This window comes from Vespa mandarinia, chromosome 5 (assembly GCF_050613455.1).
Source record: "Vespa mandarinia isolate Hongniang chromosome 5, ASM5061345v1, whole genome shotgun sequence".
NCBI lineage: Eukaryota > Metazoa > Arthropoda > Insecta > Hymenoptera > Vespidae > Vespa > Vespa mandarinia.
In genome coordinates this window covers 8,061,425-8,079,613 of record NC_140814.1, presented here as the reverse complement: position 1 = coordinate 8,079,613, position 18,189 = coordinate 8,061,425, and the positions used below count along the sequence as shown (strand labels likewise).

Sequence of the window (18,189 nt, the reverse complement as noted above, 5' to 3'; positions counted from 1 at the left end):
TGATGAATTAATCGTTATCACGCATTCGTAATGCGAGAAGCATTTAAAATGATAAAATGTTCGTTCGTTAATTCGTCGCGAACTTTATTTGATCTAAAATATTGGTACTAATAGCCAATGTTTTCATTAGCACCGAAAATTTGAGATTTTATTATATAATATTATTAATACGTCGATGTATGAAATGATATATATATATATAGTCTGAGGAATAATATGTTACCAAGCACATTTTTAAATTATCACCACCGCGAAAGTATCTCATTTCAAACTGTACTATCTGTCTAGTTGCGTTTCATATCGAACGTAATCATCCGTAGGCCGCATGAATGAGCTAAAATGCAATGCATCATTCGTCTTGGCTTTTTATTTCTATTTTAGGAATACTATATTTTTAGTATACATTAAGATGTGCTATTTTTTTTAAATAACATGAAGTAAATGAAAAACATATATATACATATACATATATATATATATTTATATATATATATATATGTATATATATACATAAAAATTGGTGACAGGCATTCATTGTTTTATTACAACTCTTATATATCGATTATTTAAATATCATTTAAATATTCGTATAATTGTAGATACTGTGGACACAACATCAAGATAAATTTTATCGATTATTATATACTAATGACAGAAATATTCCGTATTGATTTATTATTATCGAATAATTAATTAATGTGTCCCATTTGCAGTCCTGAAGAAATATTGTAAATTATTATAACTTAAATAAATTTAACATATATATATATATATTAAAATTACAATTTTTATACAGCTCCAAAATTCAATTTAAATATTATTTTTCCTTTTACGTACGAAATATTATTAAATCGATAATAAAGTATTTAACAAATTGCACCAACTATAAACTACGTGCAGTCGATTCAATTTTTCTTTATAACAAATATCATGGAGCGTTGCTTCGTGATTTAATAAATTAATAAAAAAAGAAAACATATTAAAAAATATCCTAAAATTACGATATCTTATTGCAATATATATCATGGAATTTTATATATTTTATATTTACAGTAATTATATTCCTATATACGTTCGCATTAGTTTTATTTATATTGGTGCCTTGTATATCGAGTATATAGATGATTATATTAACTCATTGATATAGCATTAGAGGATAAATTTACAGTATAATGAAGTTATATAAATTTGGTGCTATTAGATATGATAACCCATATTATTGCTGTATTAAATGTTGAACTTTGTAGCATGAATATTTAACTGTTGATAAGTAAATGTTGGATTAGATATCATAAGTTATCTAATTTGTAGTATATTTAATTGATGTATCTCTCTCTTTTTACGTTGCCTCTAATAATATTATTTGATTTCATATAAAATACTCACCTATAAATATACTGCATAATATAATTTTAAATATTTTATTATTTAGTTGAAGAACTGTTATATGAGAAGTAGTCCGCTATTACAAAATTCTACCATTTTTTCTACACAAATATATATATATATATATATATATATATATATATATATATATATGCGCTCAATAAGAATAAAGGATATTATTGTTTGTAATTATAGTACAGCCTAGCATTTTCCTCCAATGCTAATCAAAGTGATTAAGTTTAGAATGATACATTTGAACACAAGTAGTTCTTCTGAATATAAATATACTTAAGATTTCAGATTTTTATTCATGATTATTTTATCTAAGAAAGTAATGAATGTATTATAAAGCTGTGTATGCTAATCGATCGAGATATCTTAAGCATTCATTTTGCGGTATACCTTATGCAATCATTTTGTGTACTACGTGGACAATTTTATTATTTACATTATCTTCAATTTTATATATTATCAAACGTATATATTCTCTAATGTTATCATATTTTGAAGATTAAACTGATTCATATATAACAGATACATACATATATATGTATTTGGTACATGAAGATCTATAAAAGAGATCATAAATTTATACCAAAAAATGGTGTACTATAAACTTTTGAAATAATTAGCAGAGCATGAGTAATTTTTGTATTATATAAATTTAAATATAAATATAAATATATATTAGCAGAAAACATTATATGGGATACAGTAACATTATTTTGAAATTGTCACTTCTGTACCACCCTGAATTGACTTAATAATACTGTTAATAAAAGAAAAAAACAAGTATTATTCAGAATGTAAAAAATATCAATGAGATTATTGATGATATGTAAATATGACGAATTGTTAAGATAAATTCAAACTTTCAAACAATGATTTTTAATTAATGCTATTGCTACTTTTATGTACTGATAAAATGTATATGTTATATATACCCGTACTCATTCGAATATATATGTATATAATATTTATACACATTATTTACAATGGCAGCGTATTGAATTAATGAAACAAAAAGCATTAAAACAACATTAGCAAAAAATATTCTTTTACAACAGTCACTTTTAAGTGGCAGTATAAACATTGCACAAAACGTGTATTATTACCTAGTCATCCTTGTACTTACTATATTATCAATGGCAGTATAAGTTCAATGTATCAGCATATTTATGTACATTACATTGTCTCCTCTCTGATATAAATAGTATATAAACTGTAAGCACATTTTATACGTGTAATACGGTATTCCTTTATGATCATGCACATTTTAATTGGAGCATTAGTTTGTTATGCAATATTGACAGTTCTTGAATATTGACAATTCATGAAGAAATTATTTATGAATTTTTACTTTTGTCATGACTTAGTATCTTTTAACTATATTATCCTACGCTAATTATATACATGTTTCTAGTACTAGTCGACCTTGAGCTGGTTCTCAGAAAGCTTCCACAAAACTTGCGGGAAAAAGACCAGTGCGTCCGGTACGTTGCTGCGTCCCTTTATACCATCCATCATCACGTTTTTTATGTACATAAATTATATCACCTACTCGTAGTTCTAATTCAAATTCACTATTAGGTGGATATGGAACTATGCAACGAAATCTATATACTCGTTCACTGTGTAAACAAAATTATTGAGCAGCTTTGATTAATTATCATAATATAATAAATAACAGAGTTAAATACAATAGGACATTGACAAATATAATAAAAGATATTGTTCTCACCGTTCACGCGAAGGTTGTTGTTTCACTTGTTTACCTATACCAGTATCCAAAGAATTACTTTTACGATGATGATTACCAGCAACGGTTGTAGGCATTACTACTCCGCTTGTATCGCTCGATCTATTAAAAATAATGTTATATAAAGCACAGAATTAAGAGATATAAGCTCGAAAATTCCAGAGAAATTGACACATTCACGAGATGAGATTCAACGAGAACAAATGACTATAATACAACAAATAGTCTAGCATTGTCGAAAAGAACAAGTAATAAAATAAAAGAATATATTGATAATGTAAATAAATATTTTAATTCATTCTATTACATGTAACAATACTAAACTTGTCATTTTCATGAAATACTACTAACAAAAACATAAGTAAAAATACTTAGTGCATATTATCTTCTTGAGTGCATTTATAAAACACTTACCTGACTGAATTACACAATTAGCACACATAGTAATAAGGTCAACATCATGAGCTCATGATCATATTATAATGCAAAACTGCCAAAAGCATGTACAGCTTATGTGACAGCTACATTGTATTTTTTTTTATTTATTTATATATTATAAAAAAAGCATATATAGAAATTTATTTTCTGTATGTATTTAGAAAGTCATTATAAGCTAATATTTACTTTAAACTTTATCTTTATTATAACAGCTTTTTAAAACTATTTTATAATTTTATGCATATTATAAATAAACATAAATATAATTTAATGAAAGTCGCATCGAAATTTGTATTTTGAAGTTTCTATTTAGAATTACTTTACAACGACTAACCTCTCGAAAACTGAGACCTGTAAAGAGGGTCTCTCCTTGAACTTTAGTCTCTGTGAGGACGTGACGTGCCCTTGCACAGAGCCTGGACACATGCGATGAACACTGTTCGAAGCATTTAATTCCTGTGTGGGTGCCACCTGTAGCAACTGACTTGGACAAGATCCCGATCTAATTTTTAATACAACCCCCCACCCCACAGATATATTAGAAACATATCAATGCGTGCAAAATATCATTTATTCTTATTGTCTCAAACTAATAAAATAAAAATTTATTTCTTTATTAAATGTATATTAATGAAGTGTGTATCACTGGAACAATAAAATCCCTATTCATTATGAAATTATGATACAAAATGTAATTTCATGTGTAGTGCTAAACTAATGTAAAAAATTGTTAATGAATTCTGCTGAAACAATACGAGCACACATATAGATAGTATTTATTTGACTTAAAGATGAGTACATTCACAATTGTACGTGCACAAAGGTATTATCAATAAAATTAAAAAAATGCATAGAGAAACATGCAGACTAAGTATACTTAAAATTACTCTTTTTTTGTGAATAATAAAAAACTGAACCATATAACATATACAAGCACAAAGCTTTAGATTATAGAAAGTATACATAAAAGCTTACCTAACATGCATTGGATTCATGGCATTACCATCCTCAAATACAGGATTATCCATTGAATAAGTAGCTGGTGGAGGTGATTTAGATTTTTTTATGTTAGTTAGACGACGCATCAAAGAAACACATTTGTCTTTTTTTTCCTTTGACTGAAATTTGAAAAAAAAATGTATATTTCGATGGTATAATCAATAATAATTTAATATTATAGGAAGATTACCTTTTCACCAGTTTTATTTGAAGTTACAGACGTACTTGAAGTAGGAGCAGAGACACTTGCTGTATGTAAAGTATTATTTGGGCTTTTGCTTCTGTCGGGTATAGTAGAAATAGCAGCAGTAGCAGTAGCATTTATGGCTGTACTGTTGTTATTGGTAATACTGCCAATAGCAGCTGTTGTTGATGTTGTTAAAGCAGGTTGTAATAATACTTGTTTACCTGGAGAAGCTATAATCATACAATTTTTCTTATAAATTTAGAAATATATATATATATATATATATATATATATATATTTCTATTGTTGTATATATATATATATATATATATATATATACACACATATATAGAACAATAAATAAAAATACATACGTAAATTTGAAGTCATCACTGCACTATGACTACGACCTAGCGGCGTTATAACAGAGGTTTGTTCATTGTGTCTGGGAGGACTATCCTCTTGAGTTATGCCTTGGCTTTGATTGAGTCGCGAAGACGATACAGGCGGAACTGGATTAATAGCACGAGGTGGCAATGCAGGCGGTGGCAATGTTCTTATATTGTAAGGTTGGGGTGCAGGCCCTTTGTTTTTAGTATAAGTAACAGTTAATCGCGATTCATTATTGCCCTGACCAGTTGTCAATGAAGAATTCTGATGTTGCGTAGCATTTGATGTACCTCTGCATAAGCCACGTTGGCATCTGCATAGTATATATGTATATATATAAATAATAATAAAATGTAAATAATTTTAATTACTTATTTTAATTTTATATGTGTAATTTGAAAAAGTACTTACTTTGCTGGAGCAACATAATTTCCAGGGAAAACTCCACATTTTTGTGTACGATTGGATGTTCCTTTGAACCAACCATCTTGACAACGTTCTGTTACCATATAAATACCTCCTTTCCTCAACTCAAGCTCATCTGCTTTTTGTGGTTTATACGGATACAAAGCTACATAAGCAGCTGGTAAATGACTACCATTATTAGAGTTACTGGGTAAATTTTGTGATGATTGAGCAAGGACTAGATCACTGCTACCACTTCGTCTATGCCGAAAGCTCTGATCTGTACTATTACCTAATGCCTGATAAAAATTAACATTGTATATCTATTATCAAAGTTTTCTTCCAAATAAAGAGACTGTTGAGTTCTCATAAAAAAAGATATTTTACTTGTAAAGATGAGGATTCATTGGCAGAACTATTGTTTCCACTGTTAAGGCCACTGTCTATAGCTGGACTAAGTATTTCAGCACTATGTCGATGATGGGAATGTGCATGATGTCCAGTATTCATAGCAGTAAAACTATGACGCTTGACATTGTGTCTATTTCCAACTGCTGAAGGAGAAGTAGCAGGACTACTAGGACTACTAGGAGCAGTACTAGAACTGCTGGAAGTACTCGAACTATTAGGTGTGTTTGGAGTAGTTGTAGTAGAACTACCTCCAGAAGATACAGTTGAACTAGAATCTGATACTGGTAATGTTGTAGTCTAAAAACAAAATATTAGGCAAATTTTAAGAAGAATGTTAATTTTCTTTTTGGTCTAACAAAAAGTTTATCATATACCTGTGTTAACTGCGAATGAGGTTGGCTCGTTGTTTGAATGTTGCGCGAGTGATCAGTTGGTATTAAAGGAGTAGTTTCTTCATTGGTAGGAGTAGGTGGTGCTATTCGCGAAGGTCCTGGTTGTACACTATGCACAGACAATACTATTATAAGTATCTATTTGGTATACGTATATATGTTATTAAAGATGATAGTACTTACTTTGTTGACAACTTCATTAAAGCTCTAGCAACGCTATTAAGTTCTACAAAGGCTAATGGAAAAATGCCTATTCTATCTAAAAGTTTTCCTTCTGCCCAATTTTCATCTACCCTTCTAATAACGCTAATAACTTCTCCCTAGAAATAATTAATAAATATGTTATAGTACATTTTTATAAGATAGATCAATGGCTCTATCTCTATATGTACCTTATTAAAAGTAAGACAACCATCTTCATCGTCAGTGGTCATTCTAAAGTCATATAAAGCTTTACATTGTGGTACATGTGGTGGCAGTGGAGTCATCACCTGGAATATATTATCGATTAAAGGTTCAATAAAAATGAAATTGTATTTCATTTTATTTTGAACTTTTCAATACCTGAACATAGGATAATGGAAAAACGCCATGACTAGTACCGCACTCTCCAAAATACCAATTATTATCGATTTTTTTACGAAGAACAACAATGTCACCTTTCTTAAAACTTAAATCACTAAAAGGAAAAATATATCAGTAAACTGTATGGGACGATACAATGTAGAAATCTTATTTTATCATAAATTTTATAATATTTACCCAGGTACTTTAGACACATAATCATATATGGCCCGGCCATATGCCTGATTGTGTAAGTGTACCTGCTTAGCTGCTGCATTAGCATGACGTACTACTTCGGTAGTGTGCGTAACAGATGTAATATTCGTGGTTACAATAGGAGCTGGAGCAACTTGATGACCACCAAATAGCCGCTGTGGGCCTGGATTATTGCGAGAAACAGTTTTTACATTCTTAGGTGCAGCATTGCGCATTCCTTCCAGAATACGCATAAGTAATACATTTGGTGGCAAGTCATCGACTTTAACATCGACCAGTACTCTGCACTCAGGGCATCGTAGTTCTCTGTGCGTACTCACAATTTCTTCTAAACATTTTTTACAAAAAGTGTGCTGACAAGGCAATACTTTACTAGAAGTATCCAATCGTTCTAAGCACACTGAACATTCCAATAAATCATTTAGCATACACTCATCCATTTTGTATTATTATTTAATAAAATGTGTGTTTATTTTGGCCCTTTTAATTTTTCCGGCTTGTATGTGCATCCGTCCTCTCAGTTTGCACAGTCTCTCTTTTAAATCTTACCATGATTCGTCTCCCTCGTATTGACAAAAATTCCTTCACTTCGTCCGTTCTGTCTTCATCGGAATGGCACTGCACACTATACCGTGCCGAAAAGTATGCAAAGTTTACGAACCGGATGTCGTCGTTCAAGAATTATTCAAAGCAGTTTCAGATATCTCTTTATATTTTTTCAATTGCCATCGAATTTATATAACAAGGAAATAGAAACAATATGATCTTACTCGCGTTTCCTTAACGTACTGTCACTCAACTGCTGCTTTCATTACGAATATTGTCGCACATCGTTGCGCACAGTGCATCGATCAATCGCACTTTTCGATTACAATACACTGTAAAAATTTTATAATACATACCAATGAGAAAGTATTATTTTATGCGCGACAATCACGAAAATGATAGCAATTTTGCGAAGCTTAAGAATAAATCATAATTCTTCATTTTTGGTTGCTTTCCTTTTTTTTTTTCTTAACGGCCACTTACAAATACGCGGAGATGTAGCTGGGTGCAGCATTGAAGATGCTTGCTTGTCTTTGAACGCACGTTATTCAGAAATGCCTGTGCCTCTGTTTATCATTATTCAACCAACTTGTTAATTGGACAACTTTGAACAGCTATACGATTATCATCATACCAAAATGTCTAGAATTAGTAACTTTTTGTATAAGATGTCTGTCATTTTTAAAATAATCAGATAACTCTTTAAATAGTTCCTTGACACATGTATGTAAAAATGAAAATCACTAATAGATGTTGCAGTTTACATGAAATAAAAGTATTCTTGGAAACTAGTTATAATCAACGGTGCCATTTGAAATGTACCAATCGGTAAACGTATCGTCTAAAGGTGGCCTTTGATTGGCACTCATTTTAATCAACTTTTGCAAAAAAATCACGAACTATTCGCGCTACTGCATGATATGTAAGTTTCTGATAGACACTGAAAAGAGAAAGAGAAAGGTAGATGGATAGATAGATAAATAGGGGCGAGGGAGAGAGAGAGAGCGCGGGTGAGAGAGGGGGGAGATAGAGAGAGAGAGAGAGAGAGAGAGAGAGATAACAGAGTTTAAACGGATATGACGCAGAATACAAATAGTTCGATTGGTTAGTATCCTTAAATGTGAAATCCTAACGCATTTAATACGCGACTCGTTGATTTACTGATATTTCATACGATTAACTTGCAGACCATATATTAAGTTACTTCTTGATTTTTGAAATGTATCTAATAGAAAAATAATAAAAAGTAATGTGTCCATATATAGTATTCGTATTCACGCATGCGGTTTTCGTATGTGGGCTAGAATGACGTCATAGGCAAAAGAGGAAAAAAGAGAGACATATAAAGAGAGAGGAAGTAAGGATAATAAGTGGTAGGGGAAATTGATGTACACGTGTGCGCAAGTATATGTGCTCCCTGGTTCCCGTGGCCGTGGCATCGTACAGTTCGTAGAGTGGTGGAGTGTGTCAGTTGCTTGGGAAGTCTGCTCTTGTCGTGCATGTCTATGATTACGAGTGGTAAGATAACGCGAGTGATTTTACCGAAGTAAGGGTAGTGGATTTCTATTAAACGAAATTAATACGTACCACATGCACAACTAATTAAGATGCTCATCAAGGAATTGTAAGTCGACCATTTTTTATTCTATTGCATTAGAATTTATATATGAGCGCGATGTGTAATTGTAAAGCCTAAATTTGAAACTAAAGTTTCGGATATGGTTACCGATCTTTAACGGTGTGTGATAATGGAGGGGAGAAGAGACATCTTCACCCTTTACGGCCTCTTAAGGGAAACTTTTCTATGAAAAGAGATAAATATCTTAGTTTTATTATCTAATCTCATATTCAAAATTTCTGATAATATTGATCTGTTACGGACTTGCTGTTCGGACAAAATTTTCTACTTAATCGTACGTATTTGCACTTATGTATATGCTTCTATTCGATGAAGAAAGATCTTTGGTCTCAAGGCCAATTCCTTAAATTTTGTTATTTTCCCACTTTTTAACATACTAATAACACAATTTATTACGGTTTTGTTTCAGCCGTGTCACTCTACCTTTGACCGTGGAAGAAGTATGTATTTAAATCACTATAAGCTGTAATTATAATTGAGATGTTCTTCTATAATAATACTCTGCAGTTATCTTCAGTTGCAATTCATCTAATTATTATCTCTTAAACATTACTGGCATATTTTATTTGTTAAATTTAATTATGTAGTTTGGTCCGTCTATTAAGAAAACTATAATTAATTAATAATATGTAGTTGAAAGGATAGAGTTCTAGTGGGGGACAAAAAGAAAAAGAAAACGAAAAAAAGATACATCATTGCTTTAATAAAAATTCTTTCAATTGCATAATCTAATTTTAAACAATAATTAAATTTTACATAACTTCTATCAACTTTATTTAATTTCTAGGTTTTATTGATTTTTCTATCCATTGTAATAATGAAAATTTATATTAATATTATTTTAACTTTTTTCATTTTCAACAGTACCAAGTTGCTCAATTGTATTCCGTGGCAGAAGCAAGTAAAAATAATACGGGCGGAGGAGAAGGTATAGAGGTTCTAAAAAATGAACCCTTTAAGGATTATCCTCTTCTCGGTGGAAAATATTCTGCGGGTCAATATACATATAAGATTTATCATTTAGCCAGTAAAGTGCCTGCTTTTATTCGTATCTTACTTCCAAAGAATTCTTTGGAAATTCATGAAGAAGCTTGGAATGCATATCCATATTGCAAAACTATTATAACTGTAAATATATATATTTATATACATCTATATGTATTTGTGTTTGTGTGTGTGTGTGTGTATGATATAAGAAAATACTTTTTTATTTTACGGAAATTTTATTTTACTTTATATCAATTTCTTTCGCAGAATCCGGGTTATATGAAGGATAACTTTATAATTATGATAGAATCTTTTCATATTGGAGACTGTGGAAATCAGCATAATGTAAGTACTAAGTACTATGATCACACAATAGTAATATTCTTTATGCATTATTTACTGTTTATATATATATATATATATATAAATATATATATATATAATTGGCAGGTTCATGAATTACCTTCTGATAAGCTTAAAATAAGAGAAGTAATACATATAGATATTGCAAATGATTCTATTGCAACTGCTGATTATAAAGAAGATGAAGATCCAACAAAGTTTAAATCACAGAAAACAGGACGAGGTCCTCTTGTAGGCAAAGATTGGATGAACAATATTCAACCTGTGATGACATGTTATAAGCTAGTTACTTGTGAATTTAAGTGGTTTGGGTTGCAAACACGCGTTGAAAGTTTTATTCAAAAGGCAGAGAGACGTCTATTCACAAATTTTCATAGACAAGTTTTCTGCTGGATAGACCGTTGGTATGGATTGACAATGGAGGATATCAGAGCTATTGAAGATAATACTAAAGAAGAATTAGACAGGGTAAAGAGTTGTCTCTTTTGTAAATCGCATAATAATGAATACCCACATTATATCAATGATTTTTTTTTTTTTACAGCAAAGACATCAAGGTGAAGTACGTGGAATGCAAGCTGATGATTGAGGCTTCAAATGCCTCTGTCATAAATGGTTTAAATCAATTTCCTTATACATGTCATACATAGATACATGCGCATACCTATGGATGTATACCCAGACAAACCCTGCCATAGGCGATCCTGCAGGATCGGGACATTTTCCAGAACTTATATGTCTAGATTTAGTGTCTATTACAATTACTTACAATTTTAATTTATTTACATTTACAACCATTTTAGATAAATGTACCTACAGTCAAAGATTGTCATTAGAATATAACTGTTAACATGGAGAACTGATATAAATCGGTCCTATTTAAGTAATGCATAAACTGTGAAAAAAAGAGAATTTGGTTTGTTTAAAACCAATATAGATAAAAAACAGTAATGATTAATAATTTAGTAGTTCGATAATAATATATAATGAAATTTGTCAACAAGCAATTGAAATTGCTTGATACAAAGTACATACAAGGGTAAATGTGATTAGATGTGAATTTAATTTATAGGCAGATGTTTAAAAGGGATAAAAAAAGAAATAAAAAAAGAAAAAAAAGATAATGATTTAGATCTTATCACGGTGAATATGATTTATGTATTTATATAATTAAATTGGGTAGATGAGATAGACTTTTGCTCTTGTATTCTCAAGCTTACTGGCATATTGTGATGATGTTCTCCAGCATTCCTCAAGGCCTGCACAATGTATTATAATCAGGAAATTAAAGAAATCTATTTTGTTAGAATCACAATACGAATTTCACTAATAATATATTTCTCAGAATGTATACCAATGTTATAATAGATATGGTAGGTTACAAAAAGTGAGGCTCGTGCATTATGCTTTCCATTGAAAAGCAAAGTTGTCCCACATTCTTTATTTAGGACCAAATTGATAGATTTCTGAAACAAATTTGAATACAATAAACTGACATAAGTAATTCATTGTATGGAATTGTGGGATGTATATATTTTATGCAAAACAATAAGAAATTGAAAATATTAATATGACACACATCGAGAGGTTATTACTCTCCGTTTCAATATTTATGACAGAGAGAGAGAGAGAGAGAGAGAGAGAGAGAGAGAGAGAGAGAGAGAGAGAGAGAGAGAGAGAGAGAGAGAGAGAGAGAGAGAGAGAGAGAGAGAGAGAGAGAGAGAGAGAGAGAGAGAGAGAGAGAGAGAGAGAGAGAGAGAGAGAGAGAGAGAGAGAGAGAGAGAGAGAGAGAGAGAGAGAGGGAGAGAGAGAGAGAGAGAGAGAGAGAGAGAGAGAGAGGGAGGGAGGGAGAGAGAGAGAGAGAGAGAGAGAGAGAGGGAGGGAGAGAGAGAAAAAAGAGAGAGAGAGAGGAAAGGAAAAAAATTCTCTATTGTATATAAGCAAAACAAATAATAAGCAAAACAAATAATGAAATTCAAATTAAAATGTTTCTTTTGCATTCCAATGGATCTCTATAAAATTATATAAATTTCTTCAAAACAAGTTCTATATGCGCACTCTGAGAATAGTTTGTGCATAGTGAAAGTATTGATGAAAACTGCAGCAATTAAGTAAGGAAAATAGTATGAGGTGTCATTTGCACAAACTAAATATACAGTTTCAAACTTAGGCTAATGTGTAAGATAGACTTTGAAATTTGAGTTTATTTACAATAATAGTTTAAAGAAGGAACAGTTGTGTGTGCATATATATATATATATGTATATATATATATATATATCTACATCTATAATAAAAATCGGTATACATAAAATTGTTATAAATATTATATGCGCTAATAGTTGAATAAACAAATAATTAATTTACCTTTCGCTATAATATTGATTGCCAAGAAATGAGGTTTATGCTGCTCTATTGAAACTTTCACTGTATGTTTCAAACCTATAGTTTCTCCATTGAATTCCACTAATATAATAGATTATTTTTGTGGAATTGAACTATACTGTGCGTAATATGTACTACCTGTATTATAACATCCATTACTTAATATGTAGGTAAGCATTAGGTGTTCCTTACGGCAAGCAGAATAGAAATCGTTAATAGAAATTTCTATAATGTTGCCAAGAGTTAACCAGTAAAATACCAGTATATATGTGTAAATGTATGCTGTGCATTAGTACACATACATATATGCATGTATATTTGTGTCAAATATTTACATAGTCAAAAGCGAATAAAAGTAGAAGGCATGGTATGTGGAACATGTATTGTTTCTTTTCTTATATATCAAAGTATGCCATATAAAAAATATATAAAAATATATAGCTTGTGCGTACAAATTACAATTTAACTGAAATTATATTCTTTTATAAGATTTCCAGCTATAACCAATTTTTGTATTTCTGAGGTTCCTTCATATATTTCTGTAATGCGCGCGTCTCTATAATATCGTTCTGCTGGCATATCAGTTACATAACCCATACCACCCAATATTTGTATACACTGATGTGCACAGAAAGTAGCAGCTTCAGATGCCGATAGTTTTGCCATAGCAGCTTCCTGTATATAATAATATCTTACTATTTTATAATTTCTTTTTTTATATAACTCTAATATAGCTTTATCATTTACGGAAAGAAATGATATATACCTTCGTATATGATTTACCAATATCTTTAAGGTGTGCAGCTCTCCATGTTAATAATCTGGAGCTTTCCAATTTTAAAGCCATATCTGCCAATTTTTGTTGAATGGTTTGTAATTTTGCAATGGGACTTCCAAATGCTTCTCTCTTTGCTGCATATTCCACAGCACAATCGAGAGATGCTTGGGCTATTCCAAGGGCTTGGCAGGCAATACCTATTCTTCCAGAATCTGAAAAGTATATGTAAATTCATGAGAACATTTAACGTTGGATAAACTAAAATGTAGATATACAGACCTAATGTCATCATTGCAATTTTAAAACCCATTCCTGGTTCTCCTAAAATATTTTCTTCTGGTATCTTGCAATCTTCAAATATCAAAGAACAAGTACTGCTACCTCTTATACCCAACTTATTTTCTTTTTTACCTAGGGATAAACCACTTATGGGTTTATCCACTATAAAACTACTTATTCCTTTGTGTTTCTTTGATTTATCTGTGGTAGCAAATAAAATAATTGCTTCTGCTTCATATCCATTCGTTATCCATGATTTAGTTCCATTGATCTCATATTTATTTCCATTTTTCACTGCAGTGGTAGAAGCAGCACCTGCATCCGATCCATTACCAGGTTCGCTCAGAGCAAAGCAACCAACTTTTTGTCCATCTAAAAATGTTCTAATATATTTTTCTTTTTGCTCCGGTGTACCAAACTTTTCTATAGGTCCAAGATACAATGAATTATGTACACTCATTATTACTCCTGTACTGGCGCAACCTCTAGATATTTCTTCCATGGCAATTGCATATGCCAAATAATCTAAGCCAGTTCCACCTAAGTTTTCAGGAATTGCGATACTCATGAGACCAAGCTCGCCCATTTTTTTAATTTGTTCTTTTGGATAAAGATGTTCTTTATCTAATTTTACTGCAATGGGTTTCAGTTCACCTTCTGCAAAGTCTCTATAAATAGGAATGTCAACAAGAATATATAAATATTCTTTCAATCAAATATCTTTTTAATTAGTTTACATGCAATTTTATAATAAATGTATTACTGTATGATTATTTATCATGATAAATGTAAATATTACTTGTTAACTTTCGTAAACATTAAATGATAATTAGAAACAAATAATGATAACCTGCAAGTTTTATATAACATCTGATGTGTCTCAGGTAAGGAAGAAATTGAAGCGATGCTTCGTGCAGTCGAATAATATGTTTGAAAAACATTGCAGCATTTTCCTGAAGGGAGAAAACGATGGTAAAAAGTCTATGTGATTTGATTATCAGATTGTTTATATCATAATTATTATCAAAGCTCACCAATTAACCTCAAATTTTGCATTTTGTGAGTATTTATTAATATGTAAATTTAATAAAGTAATTCGCACAATTATAATAATTAATAGGATTTCTAGAAATAATACAAGTTTATGTCAATGTCAAAATGTCAGTTAATGTAAAAATATATTTACATAGAAATAATAGGGATGATATAAATGCAATAGAATTAATTATTTGAAAGTTAATTATTTGAAAATATCGGTTTCATTGACACAAATGAAGCGTACGATATCGTTATTTAAAATTAAATTAAAATAAGATGACTACGTAAGAACACTCGCGTGGTTCGTTTAACGTTATTTATTCGTTTTTCCTTTCTTATGCGTATCCGAGTTGAAAGTCCAACTCGCCGAACAATTATTATTAGTGAATTGATTTTTATTTCTTTTCTTTTTTCTTTTCTTTTTATTTTTACATGGCACAATATTCAATATATAATTCATGCCACTAACTATAAACTAGTTTAACACGTGTATAGTCATTCAATTAGTCGTCATTAAAATATGACGTCGACGTTGGCTTAAATGGAATAAGTATATTTAGAATATTATAGAAGTAAGGTATAAGCATATAAGTATATAAGCATATTATTACAAGTATTATACAAATATTGGATATTTGCAAGAAATTTTCATCTAATATACTTTTTATTATTGTAATTCGAATGTTTATTTAAAAAAAAGATATTATATTCACATTATCATTTCAATAATTACGATGAAAACATCGTATGTATATAAAAAGTATGTGTGTGTGTTGAACCAAAAATCAAATTTGGCGCGATCTTGTACGATAGATCGATGTGAATTGAATGGGGGAAAAAAAAGAAAAAAAAAAAAAAAGAAAAAAAAAAAAAGAAATAAAACAGAAAAAATATAATAAAAATAAAAGGAAATTAATTAATTTGATATCGTGTAAAATCTATTATTTGTGTTTACATTTAGAATGAGAGAAAAGTTGAGTGTTCTAGGATTGTGTGTAAAATAGAAGAATAAAAATAGATTTATTCAGGTCAACGCCTCTCTCGAGATCATTTTCGTCAGTGAGTTTCCTCTCTATGCTAGTCTCGTTGGATCGTGACACGATGATTGTTGACAGCCCCCTTTAGGAAGGAGCTTGTTGGATCTCGCGTGAAAGAAGTGCGATGTCAGTGACTTTGTTCTTTTAGTAAACGAAAATCTTCAAGATCGTTCTGCAATAGAAACTTTTCTAAGGGAAGAACATTAAAAGTTTAGTTCGGTTTCGTTGAACGATTCCGATTGTTTATCATAGGAAGGTATTCGTGATAGTGTAAAAATGAGGTGAGTAAACTTCCCAAAAGCCACTGGCTTCTTGTTCGAACTTCTTTTACACGCCGCTTTTTTTCTCTCCTCTTCTGAATTTCGTTAAAAATTTTGCGATCACGCTTGGCACGACATTATTATGTCGGTTGTATCAGGCGATGTGCCAATACAATTTAACGATATATACGTCAAAATATACGGACTTGTGGCAAATGTGCGATAGTATATTATGTTGCTGAAAATGAGGGAGAGGCGGGAAGAGATAAAGGCGGTACGTTAGCTGTCATATAGAGACGCCATATTTTTTTGAATGACGTTTCATGTTTATCGTTGATTCTTTCTACGGTAGACACAAGTGTTTTCTTTCGACTCTTATTTTTCCATTGATATTCAATAAATTTAATTAAAATGACAGACGATAATTTTTTTTTTTTTTTTTTTTTTTTTTCTTTTTTTTCTTTTCCATACAAGATCATACGATGTACATATTAACAAAAGAGATATGATTATTTTATTATTACATTACTATCAGCAGAATTTGATCATAAATATTTTTTTTCGTTGTTTTTAGCGGAAGATCACAAATAACAGCAATGAATGGAAAAAGGCCATCTTCTATGCCTGTGAAGCATCAAACTGAAACTTTGGCTCAGCATTTCGACCTAATCAAATACATATGTGACTGTATGCACTTAAGATAATCTATCAATGTTCCTTTCTTTTTTTTTTCTTTTTTTCTCATTCTTATCAAAACAAACAAAATAATTATTTGTTTTCTATTTGTAGCTTGGAATTCTGTATCAAGAGAATTAGACATGTGTTATAATCAACCGCACTTAAATTCTTCGAATTACAGGAATGGTACTTCTGTTACATATTACCAAGAGCGCGAGCCAAATCCCCAACTTAAAGGTAAATAATCTTTCGTCTCTTTTTCCAAAGAACAATTGTACGTTTTAACGTAAAAACTGATCTTTATTTTTTCCTTGTAGATTTTGAGCCATTCGATCTTGAAGCCTGGTGGGGACAACGTGTAGTTCAAAGTATTACCAGAAATGCGAGTTCCTAGTGCCAGGCTGAACTTGTTGGCTATAATCGAACATTTTCGAACAGACATAAGAAACAGAAGAGATAATCTCAAAGTTGTAAAAATAACTTTTGTCTTCTCTAGGAACAATGCATCGTATACATTATATAAAAGAAAGAAGTAACGATGGTACACAAATATAGACACACATAAAGACACACGAACATATACACGAACACACAAGTATCCGTTTGAGCGACTTGTGAAACTTTTGATAATGAGAATGGCGGTAGGTAAATATTACGGGAAAACAAAGAGGAAAGGAGAATAGCATTATTTTATGCACATGCTATGAAACAACATTCCTCTCACCTTTGATCTTATTTTAATGCAATGTTATCTTTTACTTCGTCAGTTTAAGAAACACACGTATTATATAAAATTGAAATTTTTACCTTTTCCTAGTTCTAGCGTACGTTATCTTTGTAAGATTCAAGAGACGTAGTAATTAGGAAGATGTTGATGCATGACGAATTATTTATTTTATTTCTCAAAGAAAAATGTAAGTATAGGCACTAGTTTATTCTGACATTAAATTTTCTCTATTATTTAACGTGTTATATATATATATATATATATATATATATATATATATAACACGCATTTAAATAAATATGTATATAAATAAAAAATAATTCCG

General features: G+C 30.5%; 4 protein-coding genes across 7 annotated transcripts in view; 2 read left to right on the top strand and 2 right to left on the bottom strand.

The window, feature by feature from the left end:
• Positions 1 to 977: 977 nt before the first annotated feature.
• On the bottom strand, positions 978 to 8,434 carry POSH (SH3 domain containing ring finger posh). 2 transcript variants are annotated; one of them, XM_035866476.2, is made up of 14 exons: positions 8,177 to 8,433; positions 7,130 to 8,025; positions 6,932 to 7,046; positions 6,760 to 6,858; positions 6,551 to 6,687; positions 6,350 to 6,476; positions 5,952 to 6,272; positions 5,571 to 5,863; positions 5,144 to 5,472; positions 4,773 to 4,999; positions 4,559 to 4,701; positions 3,918 to 4,085; positions 3,128 to 3,247; positions 978 to 3,017 (listed from the first exon to the last, which is right to left on the bottom strand). In XM_035866476.2, exons 2-14 carry the CDS (start codon positions 7,585 to 7,587, stop codon positions 2,834 to 2,836), a joined length of 2,721 nt encoding a protein of 906 aa, XP_035722369.1. In that variant the 5' UTR covers positions 7,588 to 8,025; positions 8,177 to 8,433; the 3' UTR covers positions 978 to 2,833. The 2 variants fall into 2 exon arrangements, with proteins under 2 accessions (XP_035722369.1, XP_035742344.1); XM_035886451.2 differs by lacking the exon at positions 3,918 to 4,085 and having other exon boundaries at positions 7,130 to 8,434.
• A 387-nt stretch (positions 8,435 to 8,821) lies between these two features.
• Positions 8,822 to 13,048, top strand: vib (phosphatidylinositol transfer protein vib). The gene is made up of 6 exons (XM_035886454.2): positions 8,822 to 9,317; positions 9,742 to 9,772; positions 10,197 to 10,460; positions 10,587 to 10,664; positions 10,770 to 11,150; positions 11,227 to 13,048. The coding sequence occupies exons 1-6, from the start codon at positions 9,301 to 9,303 to the stop codon at positions 11,269 to 11,271; spliced, it is 816 nt and encodes a 271-aa protein (XP_035742347.1). The 5' UTR covers positions 8,822 to 9,300; the 3' UTR covers positions 11,272 to 13,048.
• Positions 12,010 to 18,189, bottom strand: part of Arc42 (Activator-recruited cofactor subunit 42) — a 39,804-nt gene continuing 33,624 nt past the window's right edge. The window contains exons 1-7 of one of the 3 annotated variants that reach the window (XM_085657286.1): positions 15,509 to 15,624; positions 15,159 to 15,250; positions 14,975 to 15,077; positions 14,125 to 14,792; positions 13,834 to 14,057; positions 13,050 to 13,742; positions 12,010 to 12,148 (exon numbers count right to left, since the gene is read on the bottom strand). In XM_085657286.1, the coding sequence (XP_085513412.1) occupies positions 13,530 to 13,742; positions 13,834 to 14,057; positions 14,125 to 14,792; positions 14,975 to 15,077; positions 15,159 to 15,180 (1,230 nt within the window). In that variant the 5' untranslated portion in view covers positions 15,181 to 15,250; positions 15,509 to 15,624 and the 3' untranslated portion in view covers positions 12,010 to 12,148; positions 13,050 to 13,529. Of the gene's footprint in view, positions 12,149 to 13,049; positions 13,743 to 13,833; positions 14,058 to 14,124; positions 14,793 to 14,974; positions 15,078 to 15,158; positions 15,474 to 15,508; positions 15,625 to 18,189 lie in introns of those variants that run through there. The other 2 variants (XM_035866494.2, XM_035866495.2) reach the window with 2 other exon arrangements.
• LOC118441725 (MAPK regulated corepressor interacting protein 2) lies at positions 16,288 to 18,070 on the top strand. The gene is made up of 4 exons (XM_035866508.2): positions 16,288 to 16,480; positions 17,034 to 17,146; positions 17,249 to 17,374; positions 17,455 to 18,070. The coding sequence occupies exons 1-4, from the start codon at positions 16,476 to 16,478 to the stop codon at positions 17,529 to 17,531; spliced, it is 321 nt and encodes a 106-aa protein (XP_035722401.1). The 5' UTR covers positions 16,288 to 16,475; the 3' UTR covers positions 17,532 to 18,070.

Bases quoted from the DNA above. Each gene is read 5' to 3' on its own strand.
- vib (XM_035886454.2), top strand. The intron at 10,665-10,769 runs GTAAGTACTAAG...TATAATTGGCAG, and splicing joins ACTGTGGAAATCAGCATAAT to GTTCATGAATTACCTTCTGA. The intron at 11,151-11,226 runs GTAAAGAGTTGT...TTTTTTTTACAG, and splicing joins CTAAAGAAGAATTAGACAGG to CAAAGACATCAAGGTGAAGT.
- LOC118441725 (XM_035866508.2), top strand. The intron at 17,147-17,248 runs GTATGCACTTAA...TTCTATTTGTAG, and splicing joins AATCAAATACATATGTGACT to CTTGGAATTCTGTATCAAGA. The intron at 17,375-17,454 runs GTAAATAATCTT...TTTTCCTTGTAG, and splicing joins GCCAAATCCCCAACTTAAAG to ATTTTGAGCCATTCGATCTT.
- POSH (XM_035866476.2), bottom strand. From the start codon at position 7,587: ATGGATGAGTGTATGCTAAATGATTTATTGGAATGTTCAGTGTGCTTA. The intron at 5,864-5,951 runs GTAAAATATCTT...AATTTTTATCAG, and splicing joins ATGAATCCTCATCTTTACAA to GCATTAGGTAATAGTACAGA. The intron at 3,018-3,127 runs GTGAGAACAATA...TTGTTTACACAG, and splicing joins CAACAACCTTCGCGTGAACG to TGAACGAGTATATAGATTTC.